This window comes from Myotis davidii, unplaced genomic scaffold (genome assembly GCF_000327345.1).
Source record: "Myotis davidii unplaced genomic scaffold, ASM32734v1 scaffold327, whole genome shotgun sequence".
Classification (NCBI taxonomy): Eukaryota; Metazoa; Chordata; class Mammalia; order Chiroptera; family Vespertilionidae; genus Myotis; species Myotis davidii.
Window position 1 is genome coordinate 1,919,466 of NW_006298628.1, and position 18,543 is coordinate 1,938,008.

An 18,543-nucleotide genomic window follows, 5' to 3' on the forward strand; every position below is an offset into this window, starting at 1 on the left:
TTTAGAATTATAGTTCCCCTTTGAACAATATGGAGGGTTAGGGTCACCGACACCCCGCCCCATGCAGTTGAAATGGCGTTTAACTTTTGACTCCGCCAAAACATAAATACTAATAGTATAGTGTTGACCGGAAGTCTTATTGATAACATACAGTCGATAAACACGTTTTTAGTATGTTATATACTGTAGTCTTACAAATGTAAGCTTATAGAAGAGAAAATATTAAGAAAATCATAAGGAAAAGAAAATACATTTTTAGTATTTATTGAAAAACATTCATGTTTAAGTGGACCTGCAGAGTTCAAACCCATGTCAACTGTAATCATCTTTGTTTTTGTAAACTATGTAAACCATCATGCTAAGCTATGAAAAAACACACACACATTTGGCTTCTAAACTCATGAGAAGCTAACTAAAGAGGGCTGGCGACATGGCCAAGGGTAATAGGGAAGGCTTAGTATAGGTCCCAGTGAAGAACAGCTTTTCTCTGCTACTTAGGACACTTAGGGTCTCCTCTCCTGAACATCAGAACAAGTCTCTGGTAAAATTGTGTTCTTACCAGTCTGAACTAAACTGAATTCTAAAAGGCAATCTACCACTAATATAAACCCTCCACCTTTTATAAGACATTCTAAAATTAAACTGAAAAAAATATCTAGAATGTGCTTTACATATTTCCAGCCCTATGTACATCTACGTGACATAAACCCACTCTCTCAACCTAAGTCCTTTAAAAAATGTTTTTTGAAACATGGACAGTGCTTTACTTCTGAAATCTGAAGTCCAGGAAGCAGAAATATGTTTGGATATCTATCTCCACTCAGTGGCTATGAGGTGGCTATAGGATTTTAAAGCAGAACCAGATAGAGCATTGAGAAAGACTGGCCTAGGAATGCCCTGGTTCCAGAGTACACCTAGAGAAAACCAGCAAAGCCACCCATCCCAGCCAAGAGCAGCTAGCAAGCCCTGCCACCTACAAAACTTCCAACAAGCGTATCAGAAGATTTTTAAATGAAGTAGTCAACAAAATGTAAAGAAACAAAAAAGAGAGGGAGAGATTTACTTTACAGAGATCCTCTCAATCCATTTAATTAATCACAATTTTCATAAAGCAAACTTATTGAAAATTCTGCCGACAGTATCAAAACTAAATGTTAACTGTTGATAAAAATCTGAACAGAAAACCAGCTTAATTATAAAACTTGGATTTGTCAAAAGATTAACTCTAAAATGTCTAAAAACAGCCTTTTCCATTATCCCTCTTCAATATTCTTTTTATTCTTTTACAGTTGTATTGAAGGGCTGAGGCACCCCTGAAAAGGGGAGTACCAGTTTAAGAGAACAACAGGGTATCTCCCAGTCCACAGGTTCTCAGAATTGCAAATTACTAGAGGCAAGGGGGGTACCTATTGTTTTGTTCAGCTAACCACCTCCACCAAACAGGTCATCAGGAAATGAGGTGAGGGAGGAGGGGTAATTAATTTTAAATATGAATGGGAAGGCAGACAGTCTCAAGTAAGGATAGCTGGGGGAAGGGGAAAGGGATTCAAGCAGCAAGGTCCATTAATTCCCACCTAACTGATCACTAGTCATTTTTCTTGGGCGAACTGCTCCTCACAAATGGTCCTCAGCTAGAGGCTCACTACTCACCAAGTCCTCTGAAGCCCGGGCTTGTGCTCTTCGGAAAAGGTCTAAGTCATACTCGCTCGTCAGGTTTTCCAAGAGAGGTTCCCGCGTGTTCCCGTAGGTCTGCCTGTGTTCCTAGGAAAACAACCAGAGCGTGAGACTCTCTGCTTCTAAGAACATCATCTACTTCATTTCAATCGATGCCAAGCTATTTTTTCTAATGCCTACCATATGCCAGGCATTACCCTAGGCACCATGGATTTGGCAGACATGCCATTTACCAGGTAGGTTAACGCCAGAAAACACCCATACTCGCCCTGGTGAATCTGGAAAGGAAATGCTCCTATCACCTCTCCATCTCTAAATGAGCACCTCATGGATAAAAATGCTACGCGCCCCCCTCCCCCCCAATTGTCCCTCTGAAGATGTGCACCACAGTATAAATAAGTATAACAAACCCAAAAGCACTACAGATGCCTAGAATCCTGAGATCTGGAAGAAACCCTGGTGGAAACTCCCTCATGTAGAAGAAACACAACAAAAAAACAAATCTCAAAACCTTAGAGTCTGAGATTTTAGACTGAAAGGTAAATTTGCAGGTAGGAAAGGGCAGCTGTATGAAAGTGTTCTGTAAATTCTTTCCCTTGAACTTCTTCGCCATCATTACACTGTCCGCCAAAGGCATTGTCATGTTCTCACTTTAGAACTCCAGCCCAAGTATGTATGAAAAACTAGCTAGCCCCTTTGAAAAATATCTTACTAAATACTAAGCAAGAACAAGAGGAAACAGTCAGAAAATCAGAAACATTAAAATAATCCAGTTTTAAACAAGTATCAAACCTTACCATGGCATTCACTACAAGTATCCTTTCACTGGAAAGACATCCTACAAGAGGAACTTCCCTTTTAAACCTTTGATTCTAGCCCTTCCCACTCCATCCTAGACTCCACCTCCCACCCAGAGAATAGAAGATAATGGCAGTTAGGAGGAGTGAATGGCTCACCCCAAGAAGAACATTACAGATTTCAATTAGCACATGAAGAAACCATTCAACAGTACCTGTATGCCTAGTAAAGTTTCTTTAGGTTAACCTGGGCCTACCTGATGTATATCTTTTTCAATTTGGACTACATCTAAGTATTATTCTAGTTTCATGAACTTTTTTTATTTTTAACTTAAAAAAAATCCTATCCAGCATTTTCACCAGGAAGGTTGGGTCTAAATAACCTCACCCAAACAACTGGAAAGCAGATGTTTGTAAGATGAATTTCAGGAAATTTTACTGCAGGCACTCTTTCTACCTGTATGATTCTTGGCGAATTAGCTCGCTAAACTTGTTTCCCATCTATAAAATAGGTGAAACACCATCCATCTTTGCTACAGATTATGGGAGCAACATAGCCACAGTGCCTAGCACAGGCACTCAATAAATGGCATTATGTGTTACCATACCATTACGCCTCTACCCAATTTGTAGATAAAAACATTGAACACCACAAAGAGAGGAATACAACCTTGCAGGGTCCTTCCTCTACACATCCCACACAGTCTAGTATAAGTGTTTAGCTACAAATTCACCCTACAACCCACAACTCATCTCACATTCGCCCATCTCCATTTATTCATAAGGCCATTTTCAAGACAGTGATGACTACCAAAAAAGTAAATACAGTTTAGCATATTTTTGTCTTAGTGACGGCATGCTGACTGCCTAAGTAATGACAAACCATACTTTTAATAATCTACTCTAAGGACTAAATAAGCAAACATTCCACCTCCATGAAATAATTAAAAAAAAAAAAACGCATCAAAGAAAGACTGAGCGATCACATACCAAAATGTTAACAGTGATTTATATTTTGGAGGGTCATTTTTACTGTAATTTTTCTTCTCTATTTTTTTGGTATTTTCAGGAGTTAAGCATTTGTTAATAGGTTTATAATAAAGTAAATCTTTACTTAAAAATTAAAGTTATGCAAAATGTTTTTAAATTTTTTTTATTGATGGATTGATTTTGGAGCGAGGAAGGAAGAGAGAGAGACAGACACATCAATTTGTTGTTCCACTTATTTATGCATTCATTAGCTGATTCTTGTATGTGCCCTGACAGGGGATCAAACCTGCAACCATGGTGGATTCATCCGGACAACTGATCTCTAACTAACTGAGCTACCCGGCCAGGGTATACAAAAGTTTCTTAAAGAAATTTTAACAATGCCAAAACCGGTTTGGCTCAGTGGATAGAGCGTCGGTCTGCAGACTGAAAGGTCCCAGGTTCGATTCCGGTCAAGGGCATGTACCTGGGTTGCAGGCACATCCCCAGTGGGAGATGTGCAGGAGGCAGCTGATCGATGTTTCTCTCTCATCGATGTTTCTAACTCTCTATCTCTCTCCCTTCCTCTCTGTAAAAAATCAATAAAATATATTTTTTAAAAAAAGAAATTTTAACAAAAATGAGGAAATTAGTTTAAGATATTAAATTAAAAATAGAATTCAAAGCTGTATTTATAGTAATAACCAAATTTTGTAAATAAGGCATTATGTAAAAAGCTAGGCTACATCCCAAAATGCTAACTCTGGTTATTTTTCAGGTAGTAGGATTAATGTTTATTTCTGCATACTTTTCTTAATTGTTCTATATTTCCTACTACAAATGTACATTACTTTTAAAACTAGAAAAAAAAGTTAAAATACTACAAAAAGATTTATAGATTGTATCACCAAATTAATACCTTTTATTATGTAGGAATTTTATTTTTCCATGAAAGTAAGTGGACTACAGCTTGTTTTGAATATTTCCCCTTAAACAGACATCTCCATTATCATGGTATTTGAGAGGGTAAATTTAACCTTTTAAAGCTAAAGTTTACAAACAACTAGAGGACTGAACTATTTTTTTCATCTAAACTCTACCAGTATTTTTTTTTTTTTTTTGGAAGACCTCCGGTTTCCACTCCTAACAGCCAGTTTTGGGGGATTTTAGTAAACTCTAACTGCCAGAAAACAGCCCTTCTACTTAAGAGAATACCAAACAACAAATCTGAAAAACAGAAGCTTAGAAACCAAAAGAAGTTCATGCTAATTAAGTAGTTAACTTTTTCTCACCAAGTATTTCTCTTTCTGTTCTTTGCTCAGCCCGGAATTTCTTTTCTTCCTGAGTTCAGCGACCTTCTCCTTATATCGCAGCTGCCTGTCTGTTGGTGCCTAAAAGGAAGAAGAGGAGAAAATTGGCAAGCTAGGTAGAAAACTTATTGTGTAATTAGTTTCAAAATGAAAGTGACAACAAACTGGGGAGGGGGTGGCGTGGGAATGTCAGATGTGTTACAACCACCATGTTAAAATGATTGGCAATTTTAAAATTCCAAATCGACTGCCCTGTCAGTTAATATGAGGTCAAGAATGTACTTATTTTGATATTAACCCAAACAGAACATAAATGAAGGATGGAAGTCTCCACCAAAGCAAAAGTAGTAAAATAAAGATCATTTCAATTCCAATAAGCATTTATTGAAAGCTTACCACTTTACAAGCACTGACATAAAAATTTAAAAACTGAGTAAGAATAGAGCCAAAGATAAACAAAGAGAAGTGTAGCTACCATTGACAGAGTGCTTATCCCCCAAGCACTGAGGACAGGGACGTTAGATGTATGATTTAGCTGACTACCCTGCTAGGTAGGTATTAGTCACTCCTTTTTATTAACAAGAAAATAAAATGTAGGGAAGTTAGCTGACCTGTCCAAGACCACACTGCTAGAGTAAAAGAATCACAGTATTCAAATCCAGATCTGTTTGGTTCCAAAGCCAAACTTCTCCCTCATCGCCACGCTTCCTCTGCTATCCACCTATAACCTAACCTCAAAAACAGATAGCACATGGTGAGCTATGTATATATAATATGTGACAAGGCCAAACAACATTCTGAGAACATTACAGTGGGAATGCATGAAGAAGAAATGCATTAATGGTAGAAGTTTTGGGAAGAATTTCTACAACAGCTGAGAGTTGTACAAGGCCTTGAAGGGTAAATGCAATTTCTTCTTGGTATAGGAATAAAGAGTTTGGGCAGAAAACCAGCAAGAGTAAAGACCAAGGGCATTCAGGGAGAAACAAGGAATTAAGTGTAATCAGTGGGTATGAATGTTCAGAAAAGCAGAAGGATTAGGGTAAAGCAGCATCTTGGAATTCAAGGGAAGAGAGAATTAGAAGAAAAAACGACATCAGCAACAAATGTCAAATGCTGAGGAAAAGACACTGGTGATCTTGGAAACATTCTAGCAGAGTGGGAGCGTTTGAAGGTAAATTACAATGGGTTAAAAAGTAGATGCAAAATGAGGAAATAGAGCAGCAGGTGTAATCTTTCAAATAACCAGGATTATCTGTTGTTGTTGTTATTATTATTATAAATTGCATGCTTCCTTCATTTATGATGTAGAAGTGTTGGTTTCATGAAAATTTACTATTTGAAAAACAATTATGATTCTGAGTTTGACTAAAGACCAGTTATTTAGACGTAATACCATAGGAAACAAGAGGCATGAGATACCCGAAGACAGTCATGGGCAGAGTGTATCCAAAACTTGGCTCTCAAACTGGGAATGGCCAGAGCTTTAACAAGGCCCATACCTGATGCCTGGTTGCATGCCTGTTGTTGTCATCTTGCCTGTGGGACAGCATCCTTTCTTCTATCTGCTTATCCCGGCTCTGTGCTCTCACCTGCAACCATCAACAACGTCAATAAATCCACCTGCTTCTACAACTGTTTACTTAACGCAAACAATACAAGAACAAATCCCCTGGATTTATGTGGTACTTTTACTTTCAAAGGCTCTTCACATTTATTATCATCAAATCTGTAAGACATAGATAAGGCAAGCTTCCATTCCATTATCTCAGCCATTAACCGAGAATCAGAGAAGTGAAACAATTACAACTAAATCATGATAAAACTAAGAATTTGAAGTTTAACTGATGACTCTGAGCCTGGACACTTTCCACTGTACAATTAAAAAGAAACCGTGCAAGAAAGAGGAAGTGCAAGAACAGAATGAAGAAGTACAGAGAAAATGTTAGATACCTGGGGTCAAGTCTATTAGGAAACTTAACTAAGTTATGTTATCTTAGACAAATCACATCATCTTTCCAATAGTTTCACTTTCATCCTCTGGTAAGTGAGGACTCATATACAACGGCCTCTTCAACTTCAACAGTCAAACTCAGCATGGTCAAAACAGAAGACTGACATTCTCCCACAGATCTGCCCCACCCAAACCTTCCCTACATCAATAAAGAGCAACACTTCCTGAACAAATGATCAGGGCAAAAACTTTAATGTCATCCTTGATTCTTTTTCTCTCACACCTCACATCAAACCCATCAGCAAGTCTATTACTCTGCCTCCCTCCAAAATATATTCGGAATCCAACCAATTTTAACTATCTTCACTGACAGAACAATAGCCAAGGCCACTGCCTACTGCCTCAACTTTGGAGCAGCCTTCCAACTGGTCTACCCTGAGTCAGCTCTTGCCCCCTCCAGTCTATTCTCCACACACTAGCAAGCTGCGATTTTTGAAAAGGGTTTATGAGATTACATCACCCCTTTGACAAAGCCTTCCAGCTGCTTCCCGCAGCCATCAGAATACAAATATACCCCTTGTGCCAAGACCTTCAGGTCTTTTTTTTTTTAATTTTTTTAAAATATATTTTATTGAGTTTTTACAGAGAGGAAAGGAGAGAGATAGAGAGTTAGAAACATCAATGAGAGAGAAACATCGACCGCCCGCCTCCTGAAAACTCCCCACTGGGGATGTGCCCGCAACCCAGGTACATGCCCTTGACCGGCATCGAACCTGGGACCCTTCAGTCCGCAGGCCGACGCTCTATCCACTGAGCCAAACCGGTTTCGGCAGGGCTTTTTTTAACAAAAATATATTTTATTGAATTATTTTACAGAGAGAAAGGGAGAGGAATCGAGAGTTAGAAACATCGATCAGTTGGCTCCTGCACACCCTCCACTGGGGATGTGCCCACAACCAAGGTACATGTCCTTGACCAGAATCGAACCTGGGACCCTTCAGTCCGCTGGCTGACGCTCTATCCACTGAGCCAAACCGGTCAGGGCAGGTCTTTTGATCTGGATCTGGCTTCCTCATTTCCCATCATGCTCCAGTCACAGTGGCCAACTTTTGGTCCCTCAAACCCAACAGTTTGTCTCCACCTCACAACCTTTGTGCTTGCTCATCCTTCTACTTAAGATCTCTCATCCTACATCTTGACACAACTGCTCAGATCAAATGACAACACCTCAAAAAGGTTTTCCTAACGACCCAAGCAAAAGCAGTGCCACACCCCTTCATCACCCCCAAAGCAGTCACTTTCTGAAATGGCTTTAGTCTTTTTGTTTCTTATATTTATCACTTTATTAAATTCTTATTTACTTAGTAATTTATATGTTGATTTGGCTTCGCACCATGAGAATGTAAACTCCTTGAATGCAGTAGCCTTTTATCTCATTCACAGAATCCTTAGATACCAACAACAGTGTTTGGCACATGCAGTCACAGAAATCTAGGACTGAATAAAAATGGTCATATCACTGAGAGCAATCATTTACCAGGACACTTAGAGTAATCATATACATGCAAGTATTTTTAAAATGTTAGAGCTTTGAATAAATGTGAGGAATTAGTCTAATCTTTCCATTTGGGATTCTAAATATAATAAAAATATATGTATCTTTCAGAAATTCTCCTGATCCTCCAAGCACATATTCCAGTGGTAAAGATGGGTTATGCTGAGCCCGATTCCCCTTGAAAGAGGAAAAATTCAAGTAATGCTTTCCTTTCTTAAGAATTTTATTCCACTACTGAAATTTTTATTTTTTAAAAATAAATTGCTAAGGAAGTATGCTCATATTGCTACAGGCCAACAATCTTAAGTTATAGCTTAGGAAGACTTTTATGTAAAACCATTGACAGTATCAGGTCGTTCTGTTTAGAAACAAGACAAGTCTCAAAAAACAGAGATCACAGCTATTTTCAGAGAAAGAAGCACAGAATGCCTTGTCAGCTTTGATGCAGACGCTGGTAGAGCTGCTCCCGTTCTGACCTGGTCTCAGACTAATGGGGAGATAATGGGAAGACCTGCCCCTTACATGTACACAGAGCAGAAGAAACTGCCTTGGTTATACAAGAGAGCTGGAATGAAAAAAACACGTGTCCTCAACCTTAAAGTCCATGTAAGCATTGGCAGTATACTATGTTGCTGAAAGAATGAACACATAAGGAAACTTTCCATACTGTGGTCAACTTGTAAATAAGAGAAAAAATTCCTGAATCAGGAGAAGTAATGTTAGCTGGGGAATCTAATTTTCTCAGGATGAAACTGCCTCAGACAGGAATAAACCTGTGATCCTGAACTTATCAACAAAATAACAACCACAAATCAATACTCTGGTTTAACCAGCTTGGATAACCTGTCCAAATAGTATCCAAGCAAACCATTTCATTAACAATATTCTCAACTCTTGCTTCCCATAGTTAGTCTTCTGGTTCCATCCTTGGTGGCAGCAACCCGCACAGAAACATATAAGATAGGATCTTAGGTTCTACTTCTAAATCAAAGGTTATTTAAGACTACATTTTTCAAGAATTTAAAACAAGAATTAGCCAAGAGTAGATGTGATTGAGAGTAACAAAAAGGAAGACTATTCCACAGAAAGAAAAAAATTATGAAAACTTTTTAAAAGCAAAATGTCTTCATAGATTTACAAGATGAGAACCTAATGCATAAATATTGAGACCATATATTTATGCAAATCAGTACTTAATGAAAAAGGTCCCTAGAAGTCTTTCAATGTTAGGCACAAGGTGGGGCACATGTCTTTCAATGAAAAATAATGCATTAGAAGGTGATGTTGCAAATATTCCATAGATAATCTTCTTGTTAATTTCTTTCAAAGCATTCATTACATACTATAATTAATTATTTTATGTTTAATTAACTATTGTTTTTAAAAACACAGTTGTTTTACATGTTATTTCCTCCACTAGAATTTAAGAGGGAGGACCTTGCCCACTGTCCACACTGGATCTCCACTATTTAGCAAAGTGCCTGGCAAATGGTAAGCACTTGATAAGTACATGTTGAATAAACGAGAACATAATTACCTTGCACTCGTCAGCTGAGAGGTTGTGATAAAGCGGGCATCCTGAGATGGAAAAATGTCTCTCATGTTTTCCTGTAAGATGTCCTGTTAAAGGAGGAGAAAACTTAATTTCAAGATAGAATATTTAAGCTTAGAAAGTGCTGTTTTTCTCCGTAACAAACCTGGTTTTTTGCCATATAATTTTTATCAAATATATGTCTGGTCAAACAGATTGAATCAGACAGACTGAATCCAAAAGAGGTAAGTGCTACTAAGGACCATGAGTTGCACCCACAATAAATTCTTTCCTTCCACAGGTTGAATGTGGCAATATTTGAGGATACTTGTGTATGTTCAATATAAATTGTAATTCCTTCTGTTCTGATGATGTAGTTCTCAAATTGCAAAATGTCATAAAGCCATACACTTATAATAAAGGCACAAAATCACAAGCAGGAATATTCTCTTTTGGCAGAATTTAATTTTCCTATGCTAAACTGATCAAGTCATAAGGTAACAAGTGTAATTCATATTATGCAATTTTATCCTACCTGATGAACTTCTTTCAATAATCAACAGAAACATAAAAAATGAAGAAGGAAATGGCCTTTTCTATTCATATAAGTAAATATATTTGATAGTTCTGGACCAAATTAAATATATTCCTTATTTGGGTGGTGGGACTGGTTTCATTTAAAGATTTAGGCTTCTTCCATAATCAAACTTTTAAACAGGCAGTTTGCACAAGGCCCTCTTATGAGGAGAAAATGTTAGGAATAACAATACAAAGAGGCTCATTTTACCTAAAGGGGCATCTCCTCATTTTCCTATTTTTCATGTGGTGAAAACATACAGGGAATTGAAAATTATTTCCTTTTTAAACATCTCAACCAAAAGTTTATAAAACACCTAAGGTTGAGAGGGATGGTGAGAGAATGCAAGTGCAGAAAAAGACAAATTAGATAAGTTAAATCACTAGTCTATGGATATCTTTACCTTTCTTTCATAAAAAAAGACATTTAATTTTGTGTAAATGAGACACTGGAATTTAAAAAATTATACTTCATGGGGAAAAAAGAAATTAAAAAATTACTTCATGATTTATACAATAAGCTTTAAAGGGCAAAAATAGTCCAAGTTTTCAGGGAGATGGGAATATATGATACACAGACAGTCATTTCTCTGGAACTGTAAAATACTAGTGGCCTGGTGCATGGATTCGTGCACATTGAAAGGAAATTAATTAGAAGAAATATTTTAATATCGCTATTTGCCCTTTCTCTATAATAGAAGTGTCAACCAAATTCCTGATAGACAATGAGATTGAAACACATGCATGCGATTGGCACCAGCGAGAGCTTTATATTTATCGTGCATGTGCAAGTCAACTTTTATTTTTAAACTGCCAGTGTGCATCATATGTAACGGTGGGTTGGACGGTCGGTCAGACGGTCACTTAGCCTTTTATGTATATATATAGATAATTTTTGGAAATCCACACATTTTTATCTTGGGCACAAAAACTAGCCCCAGTGGTCAAACACAGTATATAAAATCTAAAGTATCACTGCTATGGCAAGCCTTTTTAGATATTGTGCATTTATAACTTCTGAGTAAATTATTCATGTTTTACTTTATATGTAAACTAAAACTAATTTAATGTGTCTATATTAAAAATTTTAAAAGGACAGCTGATCTACTGACCTAGCTATTACTATCCAACAGATTTTCTAAAAACACCAAATACACACATACAAGGCTATCCATTACAGTACTAATCAAAATAGGTAAAAATGAAAAATAATCTAAATGTCAATCAACATAGGACAATTTAAGTAATTTATGAACTATCAATACAATGGAATGCTCTGTATCCTCTAAGTGCTAATAATATAAATTACCCAAGATGTCAAACCAACCATTGTGTATTTTCCTTTTTATGAATACCAACACAAAAGAAATATGTGTACATATACGTGTACTTACACTACATGTATAGAAACTAACTAGAAGCACTCATAAAAATTACCAACAGTAGCTTTATATCTGGGACATATGCAGGAAGAATTTTTACTTATGTACTTCAAGCCCTCTTACAGGGTTTTAACTTTTCACAGGCACATAATACTTCCATACCAAAATTTTTTTAAGTTAATGCCATTGCTTTGCCTATGATAAAGAGTAGAACAGGATCAAGAATAATTTTGGAAGCTCAGGTTCATACATTTCAAACTCTGCCAATAAAATAAAACCAAAAGTCAAAATAAACTTTCCTCTGACCCAGCACCTCTATATTTACCCTCTGGTCCACCTCACTAAGGGGGCTAAGCCCTGGGCATAACTAACGCACAATTAGACCCCTACTCTGACTTCATCTCCTCTTCTCCATTCCGGTCACTCTGCCCCAGGCATAATGGCCCTGAAGTGCGCCTCAAATTGCTTAAGCATTCTCCTGCCCCAGACCTGTGGCACTGCGGTTCCCTCTAAGCTTATCACTTATTCCCCTGATACTCATATGGCTCTTTCTCACTTCTTTCAGGTTTCTCCTCAAATGTCAAGGTATCAGAGTGGCTTTCCCTAATCTACTGTGTATGAGCATGCACAAACAATATTCTACCCTCTTTGCACACCATACTATGTATTTTCCTCCATAGCATGTATCTCTAGTTAATGAATATATGTAGCTATCTGGTTTGCCTTTCCTAGGTAGCTACCTCCAAGAGAATTGGGATTTAGACATAGTCACAACTATATCACCAGAACTTTATTTACTTTTAAATATGTTTATTGATTTCAGAGAGGTAGGGGAAGGAAAAGGGAGAGGGGGAGGGAGGGGGAGGGAGAGGGAGAGAAACATCAATGATGAGAGAATCACTGATAGGCTACCTCCTGCAAGCCCCCTTTTGGGAACTGAGCACACAACCAAGGCATGTGCCTTGACCAGGAATTGAACTGTGACTCCAATTCATGGGTCAATACTCAACCACTGAGCCACACTTGCCAGACATCACCAGAACTTTAAAAAGTGTCTGACACATGGCAAATATTCAATAAGTATTTATTGAATGGCTGGTTAAACATCTATAAATAAAAAAGGCTAAGTGACCGACCATCTGTCGGTCCAACCAACCAACTGACCGGTACATGATGTGCACTGGCAATTTAAAAACAAACGTTGACTCGCGCGTGCTTGGTACATATAAAGCTCTTTCTTCTAATTAATTTCCTTTCAATGTGTATGAATCCGTGCACCAGGCCACTACTAGTATATATAAAATAAAAGTACAATTTAGGGATGCATGGACAGTGACTAGCAGATTCCCTTACCCTCTTAAAGTACATTAGCTATCTCTTGCTTGTACTGGGGTTGATATGATGACACCTATTCTTAGTTTTTCATTATTTATCCCAAGGAAATTGATTTAGGCCTGAAACAATTATCTTGAATGATAATTATTACAGCATTCAGAGGAACATTTGCTCTATTTTACGCATTTTTATGGTAATTTTTTTTTTTTTGAGAAACTGCTAAAATCAGGAATATATTCAAATAAATAAAATACTAGGAAAAATGCACTGGTAGCCTGCATAGCAGCGACTTATTCTGGTCTACCTTTTCCCCTGAACCTGGTAGCCACATTCAAAGGCTAAATCTGAGTAATGAAAGGCCCTTATCTCCCAACCAGCACCTTCCAACTCTAGACAAAAGCTTGTCTAACATTTGCACCTAAGCTCACCTAGAGAGTACAAACAAGGTTTAAGCCGTGACAAGAATCCCTCCGTAAGGATTCAAAGTCTGTCAGAAGAAAACAATAAAATATTCTATATGAGAAGAAATATTTACCTAGTTTGTATTTATTAAATACACAAAGCCACAGGACCAAAAACCACTGAAGTCACAAAAGTCCAGAGTTTCATCTGTAGTCTTTTAGTTTAATTGCCTCTTGATAAGTAATCTGTTTTCCTCATTTAACAGCGATGGCCCTATCACCACTATTCTGCACTAGCTTATACTCTATTAATCTTCATTAAGCTTATACCATGTACCATACAATGAGATATTGGAAAATAACTGGTCTTCTGTTTCATTTTTGCTAGAAAAAAGAGAGACTTTTCCCATGGGAAAAGCTCTCAATTTAAACTGAATAGTGCATCACAGTTAATTTCCAGATCTATTATTATGGACAGTAGGCCACGAAGCAGAAATGCTTTTATTCAAGTGGGCAATTCATTGTGACTCTGAGCATGTGGTCACTGAAGAGCCTAAGAAGCTAGATCACAACGGAACATTAAACATTTCTGGGTGATTCTAATTCTGGAGGGAGAGAGAACCACAGAACACAGGGTGTCATGAAGTTGGGGCACACTTACCTAGAGAGTTACAGCCTGGTGTAGGACACTTCATGTTAAAATTATAGCTTTCATGGAAGCGACGGCGCTTGGGGCGATGAGAGAGGTCGCTGCCCGAGTCCTTCAGGGACATGTCCTTGGCAATGCTCTCATCATGAGACACGTTGGGGCTGGAGATATCTATGTCAGACTCAGAAGAAGGTGCATTTCCAGTTGGAGTTCGAGGTGGAGACTCATCATGGTCAGCTGTATTTTTAGTTTCTACAATAAAAGCAATTGGTAGAACTTGTGAAAAGGGTTCATTCAGTTAGAGGTTTGCTATTCAGAAGTGTTTATGGTCTTCCCAGATCTTCTATGATTTGACCGGTACCTTTTAGCTATTTATCTGCTACAAAAGCTAAATGAAGAACAAAAAATGAACATTGTTCCTTTTGTGCAACTTTAAATTCTGATTAAAATTTAAACTTGGAGTTTCCCTAATACATTTTACTTACCTGTGTTTCTCCTAAGCCCTCAATCATGGTTAATCAAAACTGGATGGAAAAACTTTTTAAAAAAACATTACCATCCCACTCTATTTCTAGGAGATACACAGGATGGAAGACAAATGAAAATGTCTTGTCTTTCTGGATGACACTGAACAGACTTGGTGTGAAAGTGTGAATAGACTGACTCTTGAGTTAGCTGTTGGTAATCTAACAATTCCAATTCCAAACTCTAAATCAGGAGTTGCAGCCTTGGCCAATATGGCCAAGTTGGTTGGAGTGTCGTCCAGTGCACCAAAAGGTCACAGGTTCAATTCCTGATCAGGGCACATGTCTGTGTTGCGGGTTCTCTCCCTTCCTCCCTCTCTAAAATCAATAAAGTAAAAAAAGAAAAATGTTAAATCAAGGATTGCAAACCAAATGCCTACAGGGGCTGAGCAAGGCCAAATAGAAAGATGATTGTCCATCTCTCGGGACAACTACCATTCAGCTCCAGCCAATTATTACTGTGGGCGAGGGGCCACCTAGTCTTCCCAGAGCTTTCCAATTTGTAAAAGAAACTAGTAGCCCAGGTATTCAGATACAATTTCTGTATTTTCAAATACTGGCAACACATTTTTTTAAAATGTAAATACTGTGCAAGCAAACCAACCAACCATGTTGGCAGGCTAGAAGCTCACCAGTCTAAAACCTCTGCTCAAAAGTCTCTGATTTGGGCTAGTGAATCACAATCTCGATAGCTTACCATTCCCATTACTAAAGGCACCTCTTCTCAAAAACTCAGAGATAACTGGACTGATAAGCATGGCTGTGAGAAAACCTGGCCCATAAACATGGATGGACCTAGAGGGTATTCTGCTAAGTGAAATAAGTCAGAGAAAAACAAATACCGTATGATTTCACTTATATGTGGATTCTAAAGAACAAAATAAATGAACAAGCAAAACAGAAACAGACTCATAGATACAGAGAACAAACTGAAGGTTACCAGATGGGAGGGGATTGGGGGACTGGGTGAAAAAAGTAATGGGATTAAAAAGTACAAATTGGTAGTTGCACAATAGTCATGGGGATGTAGAATACAACATAGGGAATATAGCCAATTGACAATTTAATAACTATGTATAGCCCTAACCGGTTTGGCTCAGCGGATGGAGCGTCGGCCTGTGGACTCAAGGGTCCCAGGTTCGGTTCCGGTCAAGGGCATGTACCTTGGTTGCGGGCACATCCCCAGTGGGGAGTGTGCAGGAGGCAGCTGATTGATGTTTCTCTCTCGTCAATGTTTCTAACTCTATCCCTCTCCCTTCCTCTCTGTAAAAACCAATAAAATATATTTTTTTAAAATAAATAACTATGTACGGTGCCAGGTAGGTACCAGAATTATCAGGAGGATCACTTTGCAAATTATATAATTGTCTAACTACTGTACTGTACACCTGAAACTAACAAATTAATACTGAATGTCAACTATAATTAAAATTAAAAATTTATTTAAAAAAGAAAAGAAGAAAAAAAAAAAGAAAAGAAAATCTGGTCCAAGCCTTCTTCACCTGTGAGTAAGAGGTACCCAGACCCTTTTGCCTATTGCAGGTCCAATTTCTTAGATCCGGCTACTCTGGACCACAAGAATATTCTAGTACCAAATTGTCCTCAGCAAGACATAAGAGAGGAATCAGGCAAACAGCCTGGATGTAGCTGAGACATCGTCAGTATTAGGCATCTGTGTGCAGTGGCTCCAAGCCTTCCTTATGAAGAAACTGGCCACACCCTCTCTGGAATGGCGTTCCCACTCACCTCTGTCGGAAAAGTCAACCACTTGCTCCGTTTCTGAGCCAGACGAGCGAGTCTGCCGAAGCGGGTATTTCTTCGGAGTCACTGGGGCAGGCTGCTGCTGACTGCGGGTCACTCTCCTGGTAGAATAAACAGGCTCCTCAGCGCCAAAAGACGGCAAATTTCGAACAGGGCTGGAATCTGAAAAGATAATATAACACTTAAAAAAAAACAAGGAAGTCTGTTTCCCATCCACATGATTCATCCTCTTCACATTTCACAAAATCCAACAAATCTTTAAAATATCTATTTTATTAAATAAAACATAAGCAGAAGAGCCTCAATCAGGCACAGAGATGAAATATTGTGTAGAATTAATAGTTTAAGTTCTGGAATCAAGGCTAAACATGATTCAATTCCACTCTTCCATACCAACTAGCTGTGAATCTCTCCAAGCCCGTTTCCTTATCTTTAAAAAGGAAAATACTAGCAGCACACTCTTCATGTTTGTCGTGAGGAATACGTTCGATAACTTATGTAAAGGACTTAACGTGATACTTGGTACACAGATCTAGTGCTTTATATATAATAGCTGCATCCTCTCTTTCTTTCCTTACTCTAACCCACCATAACAGATATCCTATTACTAAGGGTATAACAATATACAAATATTTCCTTTCCTTAGGGGTCTCTTTTTCTCTTCCTAATTACCCTTTCTGAAACCCTGAAGAGAAATAATAGACTCATAAAGGGTAATGCAATAATACAGCTTTTAAAATTGTTTTGGATGACAAAACCTATTCTGAAGCACCCAACAGTCTTTCTACATTTCCAAACTGTGACACTTAAAAAAGGAATAAAAGAAATTCAAACCTGAAATTAAAGCATATTTTAAACAAGGAGAAAATTGAAATTCTCAAATTTTTGTGTCAATTAGCACACAATTGGGTTATCAGTTTGCACAGCGCCAGGGGGCTGCATTTACAATGTAGTCTACATTTTGCGTTAGAGAGGGCCGCCTTCCATAGACTACATTGTGAGTGGTGTCCCCAGAATTCTGTGATCATGAAGTATAGCAACCAGAAAGAGACCCAGAGCTCATGTATTTCTTAGCTGTTTTGAATACTTAAAACTTGTACGTGTCCAGGGCATGGCCAATTAATACTTTCTAAGAACATTATGCCCTTTGCTTTAAATATACTGTTCCTTCTGCCTATGATGACACTTTCTCATCTTTCAACTTGTAAAGTCCTACTAAATCCTTTAAAATGTCCATCTGGGAGTCCTGCCATCATCTGGCTGCTCCATTTCTTGGCTCCCATAGTAATCCATGCAAACTTCTCTGAGTTCTTACCACAATGCATTACAATGATCACTTTACATATCTCTGTCTTGCACTAAACTGAGCAGTCCTTGAGGGCAGAAACTGATTCTTCCATCATGGCATTCCATTCATGATATAGTACCTGAATTACAGTAGCCATTTATCAATATTCCCATTGTGCTAGAAATAAAACTTAAAAATTGAGAAATCAAGAGACAACAGCTATAATTCAGCTGAAATTTTAAATTAAAAAATCAAGTTAGGAACAGGTAAGAGACTATTCCCACTTTCTTGCTTGAAAAACTTATGTTTTTCTCTCATGCTCACACAGCAGTAACCAAATCAGCACTATTTAAGTGCTCAAAGTATATTACATTTCCCCCCTTAATATATTATCACTTACTGATCATGAGCTTTCCGTATTAACTGCAACTTTCTTTCCTCCCCAGAGAATCCCAGAGCAGAGCCAAGAGGGGTCACGGGTACCTTCCCAATCTAAGCTCAGGTGGCCAATTGCACTGGAGAAACTTTTAACACAGAGATTCTCTATACCAATCAGTTGGGTATTTACAACTGATTATTGAGTCAACTATTAATTGTGTATCTAACTATATTATGGAATTAAACATGGTTTTAGAAGTATTGAGCCCCTACCAATTGTCAAGAGACTACTTTAAGACCCTAAGTCTAATCAGTGGTTCTCAATCTTCCTAATGCCGCGACCCTTTAATACAGTTCCTCATGTTGTGATGACCCCCAACCATAAAATTATTTTCGTTGCTACTTCATCACTGTAATTTTGCTACTGTTATGAATCGTAATGTAAATATCTGATATGCA

The 18,543-nt window shown here is 37.9% G+C and overlaps 1 protein-coding gene across 5 annotated transcripts in view; it reads right to left on the reverse strand.

Annotated features, from left to right (window-relative positions):
• KAT7 (K(lysine) acetyltransferase 7) overlaps positions 1-18,543 on the reverse strand; it is a 33,801-nt gene that overhangs the window by 11,738 nt on the left and 3,520 nt on the right. For 3 of the 5 annotated variants that reach the window (XM_015570855.1, XM_006774237.2, XM_015570856.1), the window contains 6 exons: positions 16,404-16,580; positions 14,146-14,385; positions 9,797-9,879; positions 6,253-6,342; positions 4,733-4,831; positions 1,651-1,761 (listed from right to left, as the gene is read on the reverse strand). In XM_015570855.1, coding sequence (XP_015426341.1) covers positions 1,651-1,761; positions 4,733-4,831; positions 6,253-6,342; positions 9,797-9,879; positions 14,146-14,385; positions 16,404-16,580 — 800 coding nt within the window. The remainder of the gene's footprint in view (positions 1-1,650; positions 1,762-4,732; positions 4,832-6,252; positions 6,343-9,796; positions 9,880-14,145; positions 14,386-16,403; positions 16,581-18,543) is intronic. The other 2 variants (XM_006774238.2, XM_015570857.1) reach the window with 1 other exon arrangement.